The sequence below is a fragment of the Oryza glaberrima genome, chromosome 7, assembly GCF_000147395.1.
Source record: "Oryza glaberrima chromosome 7, OglaRS2, whole genome shotgun sequence".
NCBI classification, from domain to species: Eukaryota; Viridiplantae; Streptophyta; class Magnoliopsida; order Poales; family Poaceae; genus Oryza; species Oryza glaberrima.
In genome coordinates, this window is record NC_068332.1 from 3519984 (window position 1) to 3544611 (window position 24628).

Consider the following 24628-nt stretch of genomic DNA (forward strand, 5'->3'; position numbering starts at 1 on the left):
AAATAGTGCTGCTACTTACTCACGGACAATTGGGGTGAGTCGGTCCTTGACAGTTGTACTGTATAAAGCGGTTGTGTTGGCATCTCTAGCACAACCCAGGGGCTTGATCAAGTGATTGGTGTGATCAACGGAGGGCAGCCCAGTGGTTGGGCAGTTTATTTTAAGCTTGGGGTGAGCACTTGGAAAGGTGTTGAAGTTCCTCGATGCCTGCATTAGGTGGGATAAAAAATCAGGACGGTCAATTGAGGCAAGTATATTCTTTGCAAGTGTATGAAATATTATACTATTATATAATTTTTTTGGCGTTATTTAGCACTCCATTCATTCTAAAATATAAAAACATAAAATCGGATAAGATATTTCTGTCCAAATTTATAGTACTGAAAAATGTATCATCTGATACTAAATTCTTATGTTTTCGGACGGAGGGAGTAGTAACAAAAATGTAATGGTACTGTCATCTTGCCACATTACGAATTAGCGTCATAAACTCTTTATAACTAACTACTTATATATTCAATTTCATTGTCTAATAAAAAAACAATACTCAATTGAATGGACGGATGGGCGTGTGGTGCACGAACCTCAGCGGTTCTAGGGAAGAGGCTTCTTGTTGATTTAGAAGACAGATGGGAGGCCAATTTAGGAAACACGAAACGGCCGGCCATGTCGACGACGTACGGCTATCGATCTAATCTTCAAAACCAGACGCACGGATAGATTGGATTGAGGCCCTCCCTGCCGCGCCGCCTGCTCATATAAAAGAGGGGGCCAAACACGGGAGACACTGGAAAACCTATTCCGTTCCAAGATTGGAACAACTCGGAATATATGTCCGATTCCGAATGATAATCATTAGGAAAACAAAAATAAATAAATCCAGGATAGTAGAGAATACCAGAGACCATCTAGCCCATACTAATAATCTTGTTAAAAAATATGTAATAAGTCACCGAAAATAAAAAAGGCATTGTCATTAGCAACTACTAATTACGAACAGTGGTGAAGCCAGCTCTAAGGCTGGTTAGGTATTGCCTAGGCTCTACATTTCCATTGTGTATTGGCGTGAGAAATATCAGAAGTCTTCTGGCTAGCTTCACAAGGTGGTGAGCTAGACGATCTGGGTTCGAAACCTTACCCCTTCTAATTATTTGATATTAGGTCATTCCCTAATATTCACGTCTTTTCATCGTGTATTGGCGTAAATACTCATCAAATATCGTCAATGATCGAGAAATGCTCCTTAATTAATCAGCATGTTTTGGCAACATCAATCATAAGAAGGAAACATATCCTATACATATAAGCTTTCCGTGCACACAAACTAACAAATGTCACAAAAAATTTTAAAAAAACTGAACATTTACTCCTAATAGTATTACACATATATGTAAAGTCTCATATTCAAATTCATTATATTTAGCAGTAAAAAACATGAAAAATCTAACAGTTTTGAGGGTAAAATCTATTATGATTTTGTCTTTTTTTTTTACGGCTAAAAGATAAAATTTCATATGTAGGTGTATGTCTTTTTTTTTTTTTTTTTGTCTTTTTTCACAGTTTGGGCTTTGCTCGAAGCGAGCTACGGATAATCGGTTCGTTTGGTTTTTAAGCTGAGCCAAGCCCGAGCTCATTGTCCACCCCTACCCGTGCGCGAGTTCGGTTCCTAGCGCGTATGCGCGAAATAGGAGTAGCATTCCTGCGTGGGGTTCGTCACCCTCCCGCGTTATCCATCCTCTTCCAAACCCAAACCCCACGAGCTCCCCTCCTCCCCTGGACTGGATAGCAATCTAGGGTTTTATCCCGAGCCCGCGCGCCGCTCCAATGGCGCTCGCGGGCGCCTCCTCGTCGGCCTGCCTCCGCCGCCTCAACCCGCTCCTCTTCTCCGCCCACCGCCGCCCCGCGTGGACCCCGCGCCGCGCCGCTCGCAGGTTCTGCGCAGGTACCGGCCGTCTTCTGCTTCTACTGCCCTTTGTTTGGTCCGTTTGGTTGGTGTTGATTCGGTGAAGGGGTTGGTTCCGTTGCAGCTGCAGTTGCCTCGGAGAGAGATGTGTTCACCTCCCCGGAGGTCGCCAAGTCGTTCGACTTCACCAATGAGGAGCGGATTTATAAGTGGTAAGCTAGCATTTCTACCAGTTATCCACTATTTCCCCATTTTCATGAGGTAATGGAACTATGGCTGAGATGATTTTCCCAGTAATTAATTTGTCAATCTTAAACGTGTGTTACCTTACATTGGACACTCACCAGTAAGTTAATTTGTGATACTCATGATACAGCGAGCAGTTTAGTGCCATTTTTCCTTGCAGTTTTAGACTGTTCGGGTGATTTTATGGTATTTTTTGATATAGCTTCAACCATTAGATTGGCAATTGTATCTGGATGAGCAAAATTCTCCTTACACTCCCATGTAGTTGTGCCCTGTAGTATTTGAGAAGTAAGCTTCTCACAATGCTTCTACTTAATGCCTTTAAGCTAAACAATTTCAATTTCCAGAACTAAAAGTGAGTTCCAGTAACAGAAAAGGGTATGCTATAACAAGCTTTCTCGCAATTGATTTTCTATTATCCATGTTAGACTTGATCACTTACTAGTGAGTTAGTGACCCGCCTTTGAGCATTGCCTAATGTCAATGCAAGGTTTAGCATTACGACCGTATCAAGATTGACCGATTAATACTCTTATTACTTGACTCAAATATTGTGTTTTTAGTAGATTAATACTCTTATTACTTGACTCAGCTATTGTGTCGTCAGTTTTTTACTGAAATAGCATTCTAAATGCAAAGTACAACTCTAGGATCTAGGTTGAAGATAGTCTGTATAAAGGTATCATGATTTGGTCCAGTTCCATTTTTCTAAAGTGTGTGTGTGTGTGTGTATATATGCTGTTGCATTAGATTACATTGATATGATTGTTTACCTGCTCTAGTTGACACATAAAAATGTAAAAACTGATGAATTGCATTTAACATATTTAAGTCAACAGGTCTAGTTTTATTTTGCTACTTGCTTTGTTTGCCTGTTTCACTTCAAGTTCATGAAGAAATGCACTTTGGTATTTTCTGGTCCTACAATAAATTTTCCTTATAACATATATGCTGTATCTTTGTAGGTGGGAGTCTCAAGGATTCTTTAAGCCTAACTTCGATCGTGGAGGAGATCCATTTGTCATCCCAATGCCACCACCGAATGTTACCGGATCGCTGCATATGGGCCATGCTATGTTTGTCACCCTTGAGGTAGGTATGATGATTGAAAATTTAAGATTTTTTTCCTCTTTTTGAATAACTATAGATTGATTATTTCTTTACTAGCAGATCATAATTGAGTACATTTCATGATTTATACGTTCACTTTGTTGAATCATGACATATGAGTTTCATCTTTTTTACCCATTTGAAGTGATTTGCATGTTAACATGAGCATAAGCTGCTATGGATGTACTTACCAAGGTGAATCTGTTTCTTAAAGACAAGAACATCATTTTTTTAATCACACTAGCAATTTAGTTCTCTTGCACTGGACCCATGAAACTGTGCCATGGATGGTAAACTGAATAGTACTTGCAATTGCTATATTAAGCAGAAGTGTTGGACAGCATCTGATAATATCCAGAGGTTCTGTGAACTGACATGTTTCAGTTAAACTAGCTTATTTTGTGGTCTGAATTCGTAGATAGTTATTGGTGACAGCACTATGTTGATAATGAGTTATTTTTGTCCCCCCCCCCCCCCCCCCCCAAATTTTAGGCACTGTAATCTTTTTACTACTAAATTGTCCCTTTTTGTGTAAGTACTCAGGATATAATGATAAGGTATTTCCGTATGAAAGGAAGGCCTGCACTTTGGTTGCCTGGTACTGACCATGCAGGGATTGCCACTCAGGTTTGTAGATCTTACTGCACATCTGATATGAAATGATAAATTCTATTTTGTGTTCAGCACGACTTTGTGAAGTGATGGGCTGATTTTTATTTACTTTTTTTTTGCATTTACATTTTAGTTGGTTGTGGAAAAGATGTTAGCTGCTGAAGGAATCAAAAGAACAGATCTGACCCGAGAGGAGTTCACTAAAAGAGTTTGGGAGTGGAAAGAAAAGTCAGCCCTTTTTCTGAAGCTAGATCAATTTTTCTTCATTGTTTCTTTATGCACCTGTAATTGCTATATTTGTTTTTCTAATATGAAGTGATCATTGCTAATAGTTACTTGGATTTACTATTAACCATATATACCCTTGCTCCTACCTCCATTTTTTTACGTGTTTGCCATGAAGGCTCATGTGCATTACAGTTTATTAACTATCTTCTGGTATCATTATCGTGTTGGGTGGTACCTGTCATAATAATTTGATCATCTAGATGACCAGCCTTTTGTTATTATTCTGAATTGCCAGTTAAACTATAATGAACTTGGGATGGAATAATAAATATTCTAGTTGATAAAAAAAATCATGATTCAAGAAGGTTACATATTTTATAAATTCTAGCAATCACTCCAAATGATGTTTCCTTTCCAGGTACGGGAGCACTATCACTAATCAGATTAAGCGATTGGGTGCATCTTGTGATTGGAGTCGTGAGCGTTTCACTCTTGATGAACAATTAAGTCGTAAGTGTAGCCTTTATTTTCCATTGCAAATGATGCAATTTGCATTTGTTAGTATATGTATCATTATAGTGATGGTAGTCGGTAGATCAACCCCTCAACCTCAAGCTTATCATCAGCGCTTGGTGGTTTGTACAACTGATGTCTCACTATTTTTTTTCTTTCTACTTACAGGTGCAGTTATTGAAGCATTTGTTAGGCTTCATGAAAAAGGGCTTATATATCAAGGTAATTAATATAATCATTTACTCGCTCTATTACAAAGGAAGCAAATGTGCATAATCTTGTGCTGATATTATGTGTGATAGTTTTCAGTTTTTAATCTTTTCCCTATGTTTTTTCTGTCAGTGTAACCTAATTTTCTTGGTTGTAGTTTCAAATTGACAATGTTAACATATTTAGTGTTGATAGATTTAGTACTAACTGATTTTTTTTTTTTTAAAAATTCAGTGTCAATAGTTTGAACAGTAGTGAGAGGTACAAGAAGTTGGGGCATGTGGTAATAACTTTATTTTCTATGTAATGTATTATCACTTTATCAGTTACAGCACAAGTTTCAGAAGTTTCCCAGGGTCCTATTTGGAACAAACTTTAAACTTTTAGCCCCAAACTATATCAAGTGCATCCGTTTATTTTGCTGATAGGATAGGTCTGTGGTGTAATGTACATCATAAATTTTTGAATCAGAATTATAGGATTTGTTGGCTCTGAGCTTTTTTGTTGCTTACTGGAGACTAAGTTCTCTTATGACTGGAATTTACAAGCAGAGAGGAGCGGCAGCAAGATTTACTAAAATTATGTCCCAAGCAATTTGTTACTTCCATCGCTAGTATCAAGATGCCTTTTGCCGTACGTTTTTAATATGTTCTGGTACACACTTGGGTGTGTTCATGTCCATGATGCCCGTGCTTGTTATGGCATTTTCTATTGTGATAGTTGCGTCGTTGAACAGAAATTTAGGATTTTTTCTTCATTCAATTCTTGTGTTTTTCCTGAATTTGAGAGTCTAGTTTTGCCTTATGTGACCTTGATGGTAAATATTGGTTAATTTATTGTATTTTCGTTCACAGGATCTTACTTGGTCAACTGGTCTCCAAACCTGCAGACTGCAGTATCTGATTTAGTATGTTACAATATTACCTCTCATTTTTTAAGAAATAGCTGCACACTTCTATCTGTGCAGATATATAATCTAAGCAAAAAATAAAAAATAAAACTTGAGAATAATTACATACAGAAGCTGACAAACTTCAACTACTTCTTCATGGATAGTTGCATGAGCCAACTCCAGATTTGATCCTGAAATGGTTTATCTAACCAGGAAGTGGAATACTCTGAAGAACCTGGTAATTTGTACTTCATCAAGTACCGTGTGGCAGGTGGATCAAGGTACTTCTTGACTTATCTTTAATCTTGTGGCTATATGTTTTATCATTATTCATTTTTTAATCGATGGTGATGTTATCATTGTCCATTTTTGTGATGTTTAAATGTGAATGAGTTTGGATGATGCGCGCTATAAAGTTTATGTTTTGCATTCTATTACAAGGAATCTAACAGCATGGTCGACACTGTATGTTGATGAAAATTACTTATATGTATTTAAAACTTAAGCCTCTGGTGCAGGGATGATTTTATGACTATTGCAACAACACGGCCTGAGACTCTCTTTGGCGATGTTGCAATTGCTGTAAACCCAGAGGTATCAGAAAAAGAAAGCATTCCTTGTGTCCTGTTACAACTTACTTCCCCCATCCCAAAATATAGCAACTTCTAGCATTCAAAAGTTGTCCTAAAATCAAAATGTAGCAACTTCTCCACCTACTCCCTCCTCTCAACCAACCACAACCATCCTCCATTTAATATCGCCACCTAGTATTCTTAATCTCTGCACAAAACCTAAAAAAGCCTTATATTTTGGGACGAAGGGACTGCATCAAATTGTTCTATTTCTCGAACTGATTTATTTGAACAACCAATCTTATTTTCTTTGTTAAATGCAATGCAGGATGAACGTTATGCAAAATATGTGGGCAAATTGGCTATTGTTCCCTTGACATTTGGGAGACATGTTCCTATTATTGCTGATCGGGTAGGAATTAATATTACCTGTAATATTTGTATGATTCTAATAACCAAGAAAGTATGTTGCAACACGAATCAAAGTAAAGCAATTCAACAGTACCGTATTCACTAGATGTTGGCGTTCTCTTATCTTTATTGTGTTGTCCCAATGGCACATCTACATGCAAATGTGATGCCATCGCTTGTCAGTTCAAGTCAGAACTCAGGAAAGCTGTTGTTTCTGTTGAGGCAAACTTCACTGTTGGCACTGTTTTTGGGGCTAAAATGCCAACGTTTTGCTTGCTGAGCTGACGAAAGCTTTTGCTTGACGAATAGCCATACATACAAAAGATGTGCATTCTTTGTATAAGGGCTTCACACTTGTATGCCCTCGTTTGTGGTTTGATCTTAAACATACTTTGTATGACTTCATGTGTATCTCCCCTGGCTCAAGAATCTCACTTAATGATAGGCATGCATTAGGTTGCAAACCCGGTTTATAAAGAAAGGTGTTCTTTTATATAATCGATAGACTTCGATTATCCCTTTTAACAATATATCGGTTTTATGATCTACAGTATGTTGATCCAGAATTTGGAACAGGGGTGCTGAAGATTAGCCCTGGACATGATCATAACGATTATCATATTGCACGAAAACTTGGGTTGCCAATTCTCAATGTTATGAACAAAGATGGTACACTAAATGATGTTGCTGGATTATACAGGTATTAATTTTCGTTCAAACTTCAATTTAAGTAACCTGTTCACTTATTTCCCTTTGAATTTGTTTAGACTTGCAATTTTCAATGTTTGGTTTCTCTGTTCTATTCCATGTTGCATCATAACTACTATCTAGGGACTGTAGTTTGTGCTGCTTATAAACCCATGTATCCTCTTTGCAACACGACCAGTATTTATCTTCTATTATAACATGGAAATTTGAGTATAGTAAAATTGCTGTTGGAAAATTTAAGAGATTCTGTGGCTTTTAGCCTTCACAATCAGTGGAAACAGAAAACAGTCAATTCGACCTCAATTATTTCATATCGAAGAGAATGTACAATATTTGTTCGATTATACTTGCTCCGCAGGCAACACAGCTGCAGAGCCCTCTGTATTTGACATGTTCTTGACCTTGACTTTGCTATCTTTATTCAGTGGCATGGATCGTTTTGAGGCACGGGAGAAGTTGTGGTCTGACCTTGTTGAGACTAACTTGGCAGTAAAGAAGGAACCCTATACACTTCGAGTTCCTAGATCTCAACGGGGTGGTGAAGTGTGATCTTTTCTCCTGTACCTGCTCATACATGTAGGCTAACGATGTTTACCATAAAGATTAATGAACTTAACTTTTGTGTGTCACTAGGTAATAGAGCCATTGATTAGTAAACAGTGGTTTGTCACTATGGATCCATTAGCTGAAAAGGCCCTTCATGCTGTTGAAAAAGGGCAACTAACTATTCTTCCAGAGAGATTTGAAAAGGTAATACATTAATCATTAGCTTTTCTATGCACCAATCTTCTGCTCACTAGTAAGCACACATAAAACATGTCTAAAGTTTTTATTGGAACTGCTAAGCAGGAATCTGTCTCTGTATTCCCACTTTCTCAGTAAAACTATGCATATGCCAAATAAAGAGTTAATATCTCTGGTTATATCTTACTCCTGTAGAAATGATTTCTTTGAACTGACTTTGCTGCTCTCCAATAATTTATTTGTGCTGCTGCTGCAGATATATAATCATTGGTTGACAAACATAAAGGATTGGTGTATTAGTAGGCAACTGTGGTGGGGTCATCGGATCCCTGTTTGGTACATCGTTGGAAAGAAATGTGAGGAAGACTATATTGTTGCTAGAAGTGCAGAGGAGGCACTTGCAAAGGCTCAGGAAAAATATGGAAAATCAGTTGAAATATATCAAGATCCTGATGTTCTTGACACTTGGTTCTCAAGGTTTGTCTTCCATCTGTAAAGCTGTATGCTCGTATTGACTTAGCATACATGTATTTTCCTCTCCTTGTCCGCTTCCTGAAGTTTTTTTTGTTTTGCTTTGTTCATAACATGGGCCTAAAATAGCTTTTACAACTTGCATTGTAGAGCAGAAATGTGTTTATTAAGATGTCTGAATAGGTTTTAGCCATCTCCTTGTATTATTTGTCATGTACAACAGTAAGATGAATAGTTAATGGAGCTCCTATACTGCAGTATTCTTTTTCCCTTACAGTTTCTGATTGGCATCTGGGATATCTGTATGAACCTTATTTCCATGTGCTGTACCATGTAGAAGTATAAACACTTTCAGACACAAATCGCTACAGGTATTAAGAAAACTGCATATAGTTTTTTGTTGTTTTGACTTGTTGCAGTTGTCCTGCAGTGCTCTGTGGCCTTTCAGTACACTTGGTTGGCCAGACCTATCCAGTGAGGATTTTAAGCACTTTTATCCTGCAACTGTTCTTGAGACTGGGTATGTTATCTTCAGCAACAACTTTATTTACCTTCTGATCTTTCAGTCCAGCGATAATACTGTTGCGCTGCTCTTTATGTTGATTATTTATTTTTCCATTTACCTCCATTATATTATAGCTTTCTCTCTCTGTTTTTTTTTTGGCAGCCATGACATTTTGTTCTTCTGGGTTGCACGAATGGTCATGATGGGAATTGAGTTTACAGGAACTGTGCCATTTTCTTATGTTTATCTTCATGGTCTCATCCGGGACTCTGAGGTGAGAGAGGAGCACCTTAATCACTAGTTCCTGTTCTGTACTTTTGAGGGAGAGTCGATTAAACAAACTTTTCTTGTAGTTGTAAAATGACATGATTGAACTTCTAAAGGGCATCAACCATTAAAGGCTCATAACTTGGAAATTTTGTTTTCTTTTGAGCCGGGATTGAACCCTCTCAGATCAAACATTGCACCTGATTGGGGTCTCATGCTTTATGTGCTAATTGACTGTATGATGCTCTAGTGCAGCTAGTCACATACTGCACATTACCTCAAATTTGAAGTCACTGCCTCCTTTTATCTGATATAAAAGTGGTATCACCAGTTAAACTGTTAAATGAGCCCATTGTGAAATCTGTTTTGTACCCTTAGTCATCGTGTTCATCTGAGTTGTTTCTGTTGCCATATTAGCTCTCTGTTTCCATGGACTAATTAGCAAGTTAATTTTCAGGGACGAAAAATGTCTAAGACACTGGGGAATGTCATTGACCCTCTAGATACCATCAAAGAGTACGGGACAGATGCATTGAGATTTACACTTTCCATGGGTACCGCAGGCCAGGTTTGCTTATACAGTCGCTTTTGTATTTATCAAGATTGTTTGATTTTGTGCTGTTAATACCCTTTTTGCTTCAGGACCTTAATCTCTCTACAGAAAGATTGACATCAAACAAGGCTTTCACCAACAAACTCTGGAATGCAGGCAAATTTTTGTTGCAGAATTTGCCTGATAGAAGTGATGCCACTGCATGGGATGTCTTGTTAGCAAATAAGGTATCTGATTGAATTTCGAATTGCACATGATGCATTGACATAATTTAGTTCTTTTTAGAACTGTTGCTAACACCTTGCATCTATTGCCCAGTTTGATACAGAAGCGTCACTTCAGAAACTACCACTGCCAGAATCCTGGGTGGTGAGTCAGAGTACATTACTATCTCGAATTATTTGATTAATGTTCAGTTTGTTAATGAAGAGAATACACTACGATCCAGGTGACAGGATTACACGAACTCATCGATAGGGTCAGCACAAGCTACGACAAATTTTTCTTTGGCGATGCAGCTAGAGAAATCTACGATTTCTTTTGGGGGGACTTTGCTGATTGGTAAGATTTTTTTTATTACCTAAGAATATGAGGCCAGGCCTTTTCATTAAGAGCACATTAATATTTCTGCCTCAATTAATCTGGAGACTATCAGCCCTATTGACAATGTAAGGAGACACAGGGGGCCTGAGTAACCAAGTGTACAACTTATCATATTTGGTAGACCTGCCCACCATGCAGAACAAAGAATTTCCTATTTGAGCCCTTTATGTTTCCTTTAATTTACATAGTCCTGTTTGTCTAAATTCTGATTGCAGCCCTTCCCATTGATGGGAAGAAATATGCTAGTTGTATGGGATTAAAAGAACTAAAATCCTTTTATGTGCTTAACTTTTGTCTGGTTTTCTTAATCTGAGCTTATATCCAAATGGTAAAGAACTGTCAAGAGCTTTAGTGGAAAGCTGAGGTCTTTCTTAACAATGGAGACTCCATGAGCAATTTTTCTAAAAGAAAATGAAACTAAAACATATCACAATGTTAGACGCCATGAGCCCCAGCTAGATCCCAAAACTCCCAAAACTGTCCCTCTTCCTTGGCAAGCAGAAAAGCACCTGCCAGGTTTGAGGGTAGCACCATAAAGGACACAACAATTAGGATGCTTCCAGGGAGTCCAAACACCAAGAATGTTAAGGACTTAAGGCCTTGCTGCACCAGGCCATTAAGTGCATTGCTAGCTCAGCTCCACTCGTCAAGGACTGATTCCCCAGCGATGGCGACAGGGCAGGGAGGCCAACCTGCTGCAGGAGACTCAACCAAAATCGTCTAACAGAAACTCATGTAGTGAGCAGGTGATGGATAGTCTCAACGTCCTGATCACAATGAAGACAACAAGGAGGGTGCGGCAGCCTCACCTAGTGAAGTGATCTGCAGTCCAGCACCAATTGTGCACAACCAAAGAAAGTAGTGGCACATTTACCTGGGGCCCATGATTTCCAAGTATTCTCCCATGGCTGAAATCGGACAGCACCCTCCAAAAGAAAAATAAAGGACAACACCTTGGAGGCTTGGAAGAAATTGTCATGTGCAGATTTGGCCAACTATTACCCCAAAGCTGATAGCCGCCAACGGTGAATGTCTTCCACACCCGGCTGCAACACAGACCTCAGATAAAAGATCCTATAATCAGAGATCTGGGTATTCTCAAGGGCGCCAACAGAGGTTGCACCTTGTATATCCAGGATCCATCTGTAGTCCTTTAGGTCCTCAAGAACCGTGCGCCTGTTGGTTGTTTTTGTAGGAACCAGAGCAAACAGTTTAGGGGCAAGGTCAGCGATCCGCTGCCCATGTAGCCTCCTATCTTTCCAGAACAAGGTGTGCGCACCATTGCTGACCTCAATCTCAACTGCTATGGAAAAGAAAGCATGGACATCATCATGCATTTGAATTGGTAATGCCGACTATGGCCTATCAGGCTCCTGTTTTTGCAGCCACAGCCAGCATATCCTGAGGGCCCAACCATGATGCATCATGCATTGTTTTTAGTATATTTTTGTGTGTCATCCAGTCAACCAAATTAGTTCTCTTGCAGGTATATTGAAGCCAGCAAGACACGTCTTTACCACTCTGGTGATGATTCAGCTTCTTCTATGGCACAAAGTGTTCTGTTGTATGTGTTTGAAAACATACTGAAGCTATTGCACCCCTTCATGCCCTTTGTCACTGAAGAGTTATGGCAGGTAGTGAAACCTAACCGTAAATTATTATTCCCTGCAATGTAGTATATCACTTTTACCTTCACCATTAATAGCATATCATTATCGTTCTTATTTCAGGCATTGCCATACAGAAAACAAGCAATTATTGTTGCCCACTGGCCTGCGACTGATCTCCCTAAGAATTCTCTCTCGATCAAGAGATTTCAGAATTTGCAATCGTTGGTAAATCTTTGACTTGAGCTGCTCATACTTTAAGTGGTGACATTGCCTGTGGTGACCATTTTGTTCCATTGTAAATGTGATAACAGATAAGAGGTATCAGAAATGTTCGAGCAGAGTATTCTGTTGAGCCAGCCAAGCGAATATCTGCATCAGTTGTTGCTGCCGCAGATGTCCTAGATTACATATCGGTGAGCATTTTCTTACATTACGGGTTTTTCTTTGTGGCATTTCATCGTATATATATTGTATGACCTTTTTTATCTATTAATCTGAGAATCAACTTAATGCACATGCATGTTTATTACCAAGAACGGTAAGTATTATTATTCTTTTTATCTTGTTGCAATACTCGAGTTAAAGCTTTTCATTGCTAGAAAACAAAGCATATACATAGTTATTAGATGTGCAAGTTTCACTATTGGAACATAGAGGTGCATGTGTGATACTGTCTTGCCTTTTCAGCTCTAACTTCCCTGCATCTTGACATTATGAAAACCCTTTCTTTGTTTTGTGAAAAAACCCTTTATTTGTTCAGCATCATGATCTGTACTTTGATGCCTGCAGAAGGAGAAGCAGGTCCTGGCTTTACTTTCAAAGCTTGACGTGCAGAGTATACATTTTAGCGAGTTGCCGCCAGGTGTGTGCCTATAACTTGTCAACATAATCTTCCTTGATGCACTTGGCCAATATAAATCATCTACTTCTGTTGCTGGCAGGTGATGCAAATCAGTCGGTCCACATTGTTGCTGATGAGGGTCTGGAGGCCTATCTACCCCTGGCTGACATGGTGGATGTTTCTGAGGAAGTTAAGCGGCTGTCAAAGCGCCTCTCTAAGATGCAGTCGGAATATGATTCTTTGCTGGCCCGTCTCAATTCAGGAAGTGTACGCATATATTTCATCTTCATGACAACTATATTATCCCTTTGAAACCAATTTCTGTATCCTTTTAACCATGCATTTCTTTCGTGCTGTAGTTTGTAGAGAAGGCCCCAGAAGAAATTGTTCGTGGAGTTCGTGAGAAAGCATCAGAAGCAGAAGAGAAGATCTCCCTCACCAAGAATCGGCTCGCTTTCCTGCAGTCAACAGTATCAAGTTAGATTCAGCAGTCACCATTGACGGTGTCAACCTGCCATCTAAATAACAATTTTGATTAGTCCTGATTTGGACGAGAGATGCCACTTCCGGATATAAATTGGCGTGTCAGAGTAGTGAGTGCCATTCCATTTTCGCGTGTGCAGGACATTGCAACTGGTGCACGCATCTTACCGATAAGTTCTACTATATAACACTCATTTATACGTCTACTAGGTATGCCTGTACGCCTGTGCGTTGTAACGGGACAATAGTTGTACATACATAAACAATGAATGGAATAAACAGTTGCACACATCTGTATTAGTGAAATGTGAATCTCAAAACTTAACAGGGATGAACCACGTAATCAAGAAAACATGAACCGTTAGATTAGAAAACATCTGTATTAGTGAAATGTGAATCTCAAAATTTAGCAGGGATGAACCACGTAATCAAGAAAACATGAACCGTTAGATTAGAACACGAGCCGTTAGATTAGAGAAGATAAAACAAAGAGATACAAGAGCCATCAGATTAAAATAAGGTGGAAAAAAATTATACTCTGGTCAATGGAGGGAATGGAGAGAAGTGTTGGGATACACGTAGGCTACGATAGTATAAATTAAAATTTTCTATCGCGTAAACCAGGAACCATGCAAGTATTAGATCATAAATCGTTACCACTCGACGCACTGTGCAACGGAAGAAGGCGTTAAGAAGTCGAATGAATTCTCACGAAGTAGCGCGCGTCGATGTAGAGGAAGTAGTCGATCGCACTGGCTCGACCTTCTCCTCCTCGTGCGTTCTTCTCGTCGTATTCCCACGCCGATCAGCACCGCAAACCAGCGGCGCCTCTACCGGTATCCACACGTACAGGGACGGAACACCAGGCACAGATGTGCTAGCACCCCCGCGCGGCTAGGGTTTTGCTCGGGGAGGGGAGTGACGGCTAGGGTTTCTCACATGATGCAATCCCTCCGCCGGTCACACCCCTCACGAATATATAGGATCCATCACTCGGGCCTCCAAGGCCTGTAGGACTCCTATTCGGATCCCTATCCAAATTAAGCTCATATTGGATCTCCATCCAATCCCCTTATTCCGGCCCATTAAGCGTGCGATCCCGTAGGTTCATGTACACTCGGATGTAACCCAAAAACTCCTTTTCGGTCCATGCGTCAACAGCTGCCCCTAGCAGAACGTATTGACCCACCGGGCATACATAAAGATCATATCGGCTGAACCTCTAGTGTATACTTGTATGAATCCCTTTGCCTCACGATATCGATTAAGCTCAAGGCTAGATATGTGCCATCTTCTAATAGCTCAATCATTCACTCGAACCTGTTGATAGATTATATAACTTGTGATTGACTCCTCAATCACCTTTGGCATAGCCATGCACTTCCATAATCTACAACATCAAGGGGCCCAGCGATATCTCTCCATAGGAGGGACAAATCTCATCTTGATTATTCATATCCCACTACATGTTTCATAGCATACCCGAAAACTACTTTTATAACTACCCAATTACGGAGTAGTGTTTAGCAGTCCCTAAGTAAGCTACTACATATGTTGGGAACCATGATAATCTCAGGTCTAAGGATTTAACACCAACACTAAATGAGATCACCGATGACACAACACATATGGCTCTTGCAGTGTCTCATGTTGGGTCTATCCAACAACATGTTCACCAACATGTGTCCACATTATTAATTTGATATCTCTATATCATGATCCATGAAACATGATCATCAATTAATACATGTGCTGATCATCTAAACATATTTGTTCCACATATGATATTTGATCAGGGATCCTTTAGAAATAGCAACACACAACATAAAGAGTCTCATGAAAGAATCACATATTCATTAACCAATAATGAGTTATCTATTTCAAGGAACAAAATCGGATAAATATGTAAACATAGTATGTGATACAATCATCTCTATGATTGTCTCTAGGGCATATCACTAACAGTCTCCTACTTGCACTAGAGTCAATCATGAACGTATCTTATACCCATTGCCCTAGTGTGTGCCTCATGCTTAGGCTGAGGGAGTGGCCTAAGCATACATAAACAATGCATGGAATAAACAGTTGCACACATCTGTATTAGTGAAATGTGAATCTCAAAACTTAACAGGGATGAACCACGTAATCAAGAAAACATGAACCGTTAGATTAGAAAACATGAATGTTAGATTAGATAAGATAAAACAAGGAGATTCAAGAGCCATCAGATTAAAATAAGGTGGAAAAAAATTATACTCCGGTCAATGGAGGGAATGGAGAGAAGTCCCTCAAAGTATCGACAGCGCAGGTCTTGGAGGGAAAAGAAGCTAGGAAAAGCATCGACACCGCAGGTCTTGGAGGGAAACGAAGCTAAGAAAAAAGAAGAAGATGGAAGTCGTAGCACTCGTAGGTACTGCAATCCTACCAGCGCAATTTAATACAGATTAACAAATTTAATACAGGTGTCTTCACAATTACTACTAGCTTAGCTAATCGGCTATCCTATATACCTATACAAATCATCCCTACTCCTAGGAATTCTCTGCATCCTCATGCTTCCACGTCACCCCGTTTTCTCCTAGCCATTGGATCTCGATCAAGCGCTTCTCCCGGTTGATCTGTTGGCAATCCATCGGATCAAATATCAATGGTTCAGATGTGCAGTCCCTCTGTTTTCTTTTGCTGGCCAACAAGCCCAACTTTACACACCATCAAGCCCAATCCACACTCCTTGGCCCAATTTCCACCGCATCTTCCCACACTCCATCCACACCACCATTCCCGTTCCCCTCCTGCGTCCGAGCGGTCGCTTCTCCCCGTGCCGCCAGAAACTGCGACCGCGGCGCCGGCGCCTCACCTTCCAGATCCTGCGTAGCGTCATGGTTCCCCGCCAGCTCTTGGACTGCTCGCCTCCAAACGGAAACCACCGTTCACATCGAGCAAACTTTATGGCTGTCATCAAGATAGTTGTTGTCTCCTCAACTTCAAGAAACTATCATCTTCCACATCTTGCTCGGTCGAGTCCTCACACGCTGCCCGATTCACTTCCTACTGCATCGAAAACCATAGTTCCGTTCATTTTCCCTGCCTTTAAAGTTTCAGCCACCTCCTCACCTTCAAGAAACCTCAGGGGTATATATTCCTCTACCAAAGGTATGCTTCTTCCTCTTTTTCTTGAACCATAACCATATATGTTCATTCAATTTATTGGCCTACATTTCTCCTTTGAGTCACACTCGATTGATTTGTTCATGTTATATATCAGATTATCAACGGATTAAGGACATACGAGTATTGATTTGGTTTCAGCTCTTCTTCAGATTTCCACTGTCCCAATATTTATTTGGATTCGTCTCTTCTTCAGATTTGTACTGTCCCTATTCAATAGGATTGAAATTTATTTGGATTTGTCACTTCATATTTCTACTGTCCCTATTCAACACGACTGACATTTATTTGGATTTGTCTCTTCTTCAGATTTATACTGTCCCTATTCAACAACATTGAAATTTATTTAGTATGTACAATTTGTTAAAGGTGCCAATTCATGATCATGGTATTATATGACGACTCTAAAGATCATATATATGCATATACCGGTTTTATGTATTGCTGCACCTTAATTTGTTTTATTTCTGAATACTACGGTTGCAGATCATTGCTATTAGTAGATTATATACTGTCGTTGTAGTAGCAGCTCTGGGCTACCGCTGAGGTCAGTCGCCATGGCCATCCAAAGCAGCAGTTGCAGCATATATTTCCTCCGATATGAATCCTCTATTAAGAAAAATATCAACAATACAATCGGTAATGTTTAATTTTCTCATCTTCATTCATGGTCATGTTTTCCAAATATTATATTATGCCCACCCGACGTTACTTGCTTTGCAATTTCTTCCATAAGAACAAATGAACAATATCATATTTTCTGCAGACTATCAGGGACTGAGTTCAGCAATGAACTTAATTTAGGTAAATATTGGTCCTTGGAAGTTTTCATTTTTTTTAGATGAAGGGCAACGCCCTCTGCATCCTATGGTGGATGCACCTTGCATCTGTCCATGCTAACCTTCTTTGCTATATGATGTTCTTACTTAACATCTTTCCCTTCTTTCTTAGTAGAATATAAAGGATGTTCTTTGTAATAGTACACAATTTAACATTTTGTCAAACAATAGGGGATTCATCATGTATGTTTCTATCGACACAATCTCTCTGCCCTAATGATTAGTATCATCAAGAAAGAAAAATAAGAGAGTTTCTGATGCTTTGTTTAGATATGGTAGCTATACTTTTTTCAAATATAGAAAATGTTTAATTTTTTGGCTTTCAATTTACTTTATGGTGTAGGATGGTAAGGGATTGAGCAATGTTGATCCAATACTTTATGGATTTTTTACATTAATCATAAAACATAGATTACCTCACATGTAGACCATTTTAATTGAAGATAGGTCAATAATAATCAAAATTATTCTCTCTTACATTGCTATAACTATTTGAGATATTTGTATCTCAAACTTCACCTTTGTTGGGCATTCCATTTATATTTCGTCCAACAATATACTAAATATTGTTTGCTGAAATAAAATAAAATAATCATTTTCCATGGCTATCTATTGCATTTTCCTTGCATCTCCACATATAGTCTTATGTTCCTACCTACAAATCCCGCAGCAACGCGCGGGGTATTTTCTAGTTACATATACACGAGAGTGGGTTAAATCAAAACCACGATGAAATTACATCACACATCAGTTGATCAGTAGAGTCTTCTGCCAGGTATTATAGGAAAAAAATCATCTGTTTTAAAATATAGCAACCTAGGATATATCCCATCATTCGTAGATTGCTATATATTTCATGACAGAGGTAGTATACGAAGGAACAAATTGAACATATAGTATGAAGAAAGGAGACCTGCATGCTTCCTCTTACTCTCTTAATATTCTTTTAATATTTCTCTCAAAATATTCTTTTAAAAATGACAATATTCTTTTAAAAACTTGAATTTGAAAGACAATAGGAAAAGAGGTATATATTATATGGAAAAATTTATCTTACTCTCTTAATATTCTTTTAAAAATGATACTACCTCCATTTCAGGTTATAAGACTTTCTAGCATAGCCCACATTCATATAGATGTTAATGAATCTAGTCACATATATATATCTAAGATTCATTAACATATATATGAATGTGGGCAATGCTAGAAAGTCTTATAATATGAAACGGAGGAAGTATGATCTATTTGTAAAGTTATGTTATTTTGATTTTCAAAAGAATATGAAAAGAATTATAGTTAAAGAGGGAAAATGCCTAAAAGATGTTGATGAAAGTTAAAGAGTAACAGATATTGCACAAATGGGGACTACCTCTTGCAAAGATGTCGTAGGTCTCCAACACTAGGCTAGCAATGGTATGCTGTTTTGAAAGGCCCGCGTTAGTTCAGTTGGTTTGGTGCTGAGCTCCCATGACTTGAGCAGTCGGCGCTATCTCGGATAGGATCTCCGCTCCAATGTTAATAGCACTAAGGTGTTATAGCTCAGCACATAACACCTAAGTGATTACAAGATTAGCACTAAAAAAATATATGTTTTTATAATAAGTTTTTAGCACAGTCTAATCTTCAAATGTGTTTTATAAAGGGCAAATTTTCACATCATACGGGGTAGTCTCTCTTGCAGGTGGTAGGTAGGTTTGAATCCCACCCTCTTCATCTTTTATGGTAGTACAATACATTTTAAAGTAAATTGCACAAAACTACAAGCATTTTGACCAAATTATTATCACAAAACTACATATTTAACACTTAATTTATAATAACACTACATATTTAAGTCCAAGTATCGTAAAACTACATATTTAATATTGAAGTTATCACAAAACTATTATAAATCCCTAGCATCATTGATATGTTGGAACTATAAAAATGTAGTTTTTTTTTACTACCTTGGTTCTAAACCTGTAGATTTATGATAATTTTATTAATAAATATGTAGTTTCATGACAACCCATATTAAATGTGTAGTTTTGTGATAATTTTAATTAAATTGTAGTTTTACGATAGTTTGATCATAATATCTGTAGTTTTATAAAAGGGCAAATTTTGCTAAAGGGTATCACGACTTTGTGGGTTTGGCTGTAGGACACCGCACAAACTCACTTTTAGGGGAAAACACTCTCTAAACCTGATTAGCACAAACTCACTCACTTTTGGGGGAAAAACACTCTCTAAACATGGTTATTTGCTGCTGGACACCGCGCACATTAAAATATTAATTTCTAGTTGAATATTAGAGATAAGGCGAAAGGTCAAAAGTACCCCTTGCCCCACTTGTCATATTCTTCCTCTCACTCCTAATTTCCCTTCTTCTAATCTCACGACCGACCGTGGAGCTCCGTGGTGAAGGCAGTGCTCCACCGCGTCGTGGGCGCGCTCTGGCGTGGCGGCATTCGGTGGAGACGGCGCTCGACGGCATCTGCGAGTAGTAGCTAATCATGAAAAGTTGTTGTTCATAATACTCGTGAGACTTGCTGTGTAATCCATTATTGGAAAAGAAATACTCGTGAGACTGATAAGCTACATCGAGACCTTGAAGCACAATAAATTTCAAAAGAGCATTTTTAAGAATAATACTCCAACATCATCTAATAAGGGAACACTATAGCATAAACTGGAAACAAGTATTGATAGCGCAGATTAGGAAATACATTTTGCTTGTTATAAAATGATAATACATGTCAATTCATAGTATTAAGAAAATACCAGTGCAGTAACCAAGCTACCCGATATGTCACCGAATTATTAACACACATTTTGACAAAAACAACTTTATGAAAACATTTTCTAGGAATAACAGGTGCAAATAGTTATCGCAGCAAAATTCAAAGTATTCCACTCAATCATCAACACATTCCTTATATAGCCTTTAGACCTTGTTCCTCATTTGCTTTTAGCTGGCTGGTTGGTATAATAAATATCTGCATGCCAAACTCATTTGACTTTAGCTGCTAGATTGGTACAATAAATATCTGCATACCAAAAAATAACTTTAGATATATAACAAAATATTTAAAGAAAAAAAAGAGGATAGTGAAGACTGAAGGGTAACATGTGACTCATACCTATCTTGTCTTATTAGAAAAAAAAGAGGATAGTGAAGACCGAAGGGTAACACGTAACTCAAACCTATCTTTTCTTATTGAACATGGACCAAAGAAGGGGGTGAATTACTTCATTTCGTAAATCAACTAGTAGATCTTGAAGAATATTTATATAGGACCGATATAAGAAAATCTATGATCATCCTACGACAGTACATCCGCATATATGGACTTATCCAGTAGAACTTGCAGCTCATTTTCTGTTATTAAGTTCTTTATAAGATAACCGCTGATGATATCGTTGAGTAACTATGAATCAAGAGTCAATGTTACAATTAGGGAAGCATTGACTTAAGAAATCTAGTCAGTACATTTTCGTTTGTGAATATGACATAACTAATAGGGCAAGATTTTAGCTGCAGCGAAAACCAAATACTGAATAACACTGAGCAGAAACTAGAAACAAGTACTGGTAGCGTAGATTAGGAAATACATTTTGCTTGTTATGAAACAAGTACTGGTAGCGCAGATTAGGAAATACATTTTACTTGTTATGAAATGATAATACAACTTAATTCATAGTATTAAGAAAATACCAGTGCAATAACCAAGCTACCCAATATGTCACCGAATTATTAACACACATTGACAAAAACAACTTCATGAAAACAATTTCTAGTAACAACAGGTGCAAATAGTTATCGTAGCAAAATCCAGAGCATTCCACTCAATCATCAACACCTTCCTTATATAGCCTCCAGACCTTTCCTCATTTGCCTTTAGCTGGAAGTTTGTTACAATAAATATCTGCATGCAAAAAATCTTTAGACACATAACAAAATATTAAAAGAAAAACAAGAGGTTAGTGAATACTGAAGAGTAATAACTGTGATGCTGTTACCCATTCCTATCTGGTCTTCTTAAACATGGACCAAATAGCTAGTAGATCTTAAGAATATTCATACTGTTCTCTAGGACCGATATAAGAAATTGGTGATCCTCCTGCGACAGTACATCAGCTTATATGGACTTATACAGTAGAACTTGTAGCTCATTTTCTGTTATCCGTTGTAGCTCATTTTCTGTTATCCGGTACTTTATAGGATAACCGCTGATGATATCGCTGAGGAACTATGAATCAAGAGTAAATGTTACAATTAGGCAAGCATTGATTATGAAATGTTACAAAAGTAATTTACATACTAGGGGAATTCTATATTTTGAATCGTCGACATTTAGATTAGGACCTTCCCTTTTGATCTTACATATCAAGCTCTTAGTGTTGCCAATCACTTGCTGAATGTTCTCAGAGAATTGCTCAAGCTCATGTAACCTACATAGTTTTTTTTTTACTAAATCACCGGGAGAGCTTCCCCACCCGAATTTGTCATTTCATTGAAATGGAAGAGTAGAATTCATAGTTTTTTTTTTACTAAATCACCGGGAGAGCTTCCCCACCCGAATTTGTCATTTCATTGAAATGGAAGAGTAGAATTGCTCAAGCTCATGTAACCTACATAGTTTTTTTTTTTTACTAAATCACCGGGGGAGCTTCCCCACATGAATTTGTCATTTCATTGAAATAGAAGAGTGCAAGGTTCATTACATTGAATTGAGAGATTGGGGGGGGGGGAGATTTCTTTCTAAATATGAATTTGTCATTTCATTGAAATAGAAGAGTGCAAGGTTCATTACATTGAATTAAGAGATTATAGGGGGGGAGATTTTTTTTTTACTAAATCACCGGGGGAGTTCCCCACCTAAATTTGTCATTTCATTGAAATAGAAGAGTGCAAGGTTCATTACATTGAATTGAGAGATTGGAGGGGGGGGGGGGAGATTTCTTTCCAAATATGAATTTGTCGTTTCATTGAAATAGAAGAGTGCAAGGTTCATTACATTGAATTGAGAGATTATAGGGGGGGAGATTTTTTTTTTACTAAATCACCGGGGGAGCTTCCCCACCTAAATTTGTCATTTCATTGAAATAGAAGAGTGCAAGGTTCATTACATTTAATTGAGAGATTGGAGGGGGGGGGGAGATTTCTTCCAAATATAAATTTGTCATTTCATTGAAATAGAAGAGTGCAAGGTTCATTACATTGAATTGAGAGATTATAGGGGGGGGGGGGAGATTTCTTTCCAAATAGAAGAGTGCAGGGTTCATTACATTGAATTGAGAGATTGTAGGGGGGGGATTTCTTTCTAAATGGTTGCATACAGGACTCCATGCCTGTAATGACCCGCCTCTCCCAGGCTCTCCCAGGTCGGGCCCGCTTACATCGGTCATAGACTGCCCTCACAGACCAACACATGTCTTTTCTATACACTTTGTCCTCACTCGGGAAGAATTTCCCGATCGGCCACCCATCCTGAAATTGCTCGGGGCCAAGCACGCTTAACCTTAGAGTTCTTTTGAGATCGGCTTGCGGAAAAGAAGTTGCAGCTTGTTGATATGAGTATTCTATTAATCCTATTAAGCCCTGGGCTGGATGTCACAATACCCCGTCTTCAATTGATGAAACAGATGCACATCCTAAATTGTCGGTTGCACTCCTATTTTATCCCAGAAACTTTTTGCAAACGGGCATAGAAAACAAAGGTGGCTGGCCGTTTTTGTTCCTTCGTTGGAGATGTCGCAGGTGCTAGTGGGAACAATGTTCTTCTTCTGTAAATTTTTCTTTGTGGATAGGCGGTGCTTGACAAGGAGCCACGCAAACAACTTCACTTTCAGTGGGGCTCTGCATTTCCAGATAGTATCCCATAGTGGAGAGACAACTCCAGGAGGTAGCTGATGCATTGATGATAAGGTACACTTGAAGACTTTTGCATTTTGTAACAAGTGGTTTGTTTTTCTTTTGTCATGGTATTAGCTATTAATACACTGAAACCTAGTGTATTAATAGCTAATACCATGACAAAGGAATAACAACCCGATTGTTACAAAATGCAAAAGTCTTCAAGTGTACCTTCTTATCAATGCATCAGTTGCCTTCACCTTGCGGGAGATAGTCTCATGGTTAAACAAAGGTCAAGCCAATTCCATCCTGCGGCGGAGCGCTCTGACGGAGAGGACTTGAAGGACATTGACCCGTCGTTGAAAGGCTGGGCCTTTGGCTTCTCCCAGCCAATGCAGGGGGCTGGGGCGTACGCGCGGGTCGTAGGGTAGGCCGCGCGAGGTGGAGCCGAAGCAGAAGCCGCCGCCGACGACCCGGACGTGTTGCCCATCACAAGTGAGCCGGAGATAGAGAGACCTTGAACGCTGCCGGCGTGGCGGCGGACTTGTTGGGCGACGGTCCATCGAAAGGCATGTCCTTCCGCGTTTCCGATGAGGAGGACGCAGTGTAAGCCCAAGGAATGTGGCACCGACGCTGACGAGGACCCGTTGCCCATCAGCCCACCGGTGGGGAGGTCGTACGCTGACGAGGAGGACGGTGAGACCGACGGGTAGGCGGAGGAGCGCGGTACCCACGAAGAAGCTGATGCAGACGAGGACCGGTTGCCCACATTTCTTGGTCCTCCTCGGGGGCGTTCATATGCCGATGGAGGAGGCCGACGAGAAGGAGTGCAGGTGCGACATCTCGATTGCGGCGACGAGGGCACGATGAGTGACCGGAGGAGCACTGGACTCTGAAGGCGCGCGTGGGGAGTTGGATGCTTGGAGCGTATGTGCGTGTGTTGGGGGGATGACTGAGGAGACGATGGGGAGGAGGCGCGGAGTGGAAGAAGAGGGGGAGACGAGTCGGGGGCTCGGGCCCTTTTTAGCGTGTGCTGTTGCATTCCGTGTTGCGATCCAGTCCGCTTCGGTATTAGGGTTTCGGGTCCGATGCATCCATTGGTGCGGGTGCAGACGCCGCAGCCTCTGCACCACCGCCACGCATCTAACGACCTCATCTTGTTTATGCTTATCAACCAAATTTTAACTTTTCAATAAAGTTGATTTTGAGATTTTTTAATCATAGTTTATTTTTCAGCCTTTGCTTGTAGGTTGTTAAAGACATGTATATAAAAGTTTCATTTACAAATATGTCATTTCGC

General features: G+C 39.3%; 1 protein-coding gene across 1 annotated transcript; it reads left to right on the forward strand.

Moving 5' to 3' along the window:
* The first annotated feature begins 1720 nt into the window (after positions 1–1720).
* On the forward strand, positions 1721–13962 carry LOC127779667 (valine--tRNA ligase, chloroplastic/mitochondrial 2). The gene is made up of 27 exons (XM_052306523.1): positions 1721–1942; positions 2028–2115; positions 3115–3241; positions 3803–3886; positions 4005–4099; positions 4518–4609; positions 4781–4834; positions 5677–5729; positions 5928–5995; positions 6233–6308; positions 6615–6698; positions 7249–7397; positions 7831–7948; positions 8039–8155; positions 8406–8626; positions 9051–9140; positions 9288–9399; positions 9850–9960; positions 10035–10172; positions 10264–10314; positions 10394–10506; positions 12035–12182; positions 12279–12383; positions 12470–12571; positions 12948–13020; positions 13100–13266; positions 13359–13962. The coding sequence occupies exons 1-27, from the start codon at positions 1825–1827 to the stop codon at positions 13479–13481; spliced, it is 2877 nt and encodes a 958-aa protein (XP_052162483.1). The 5' UTR covers positions 1721–1824; the 3' UTR covers positions 13482–13962.
* Positions 13963–24628: the final 10666 nt, after the last annotated feature.

Excerpts from the sequence above, each read along its gene's own strand:
- LOC127779667 (XM_052306523.1), top strand. The coding sequence starts at position 1,825 with ATGGCGCTCGCGGGCGCCTCCTCGTCGGCCTGCCTCCGCCGCCTCAAC. Across the intron at positions 3,242-3,802 it reads CTATGTTTGTCACCCTTGAG|GATATAATGATAAGGTATTT; the intron begins GTAGGTATGATG and ends GTAAGTACTCAG. Across the intron at positions 7,398-7,830 it reads GATGTTGCTGGATTATACAG|TGGCATGGATCGTTTTGAGG; the intron begins GTATTAATTTTC and ends ATCTTTATTCAG.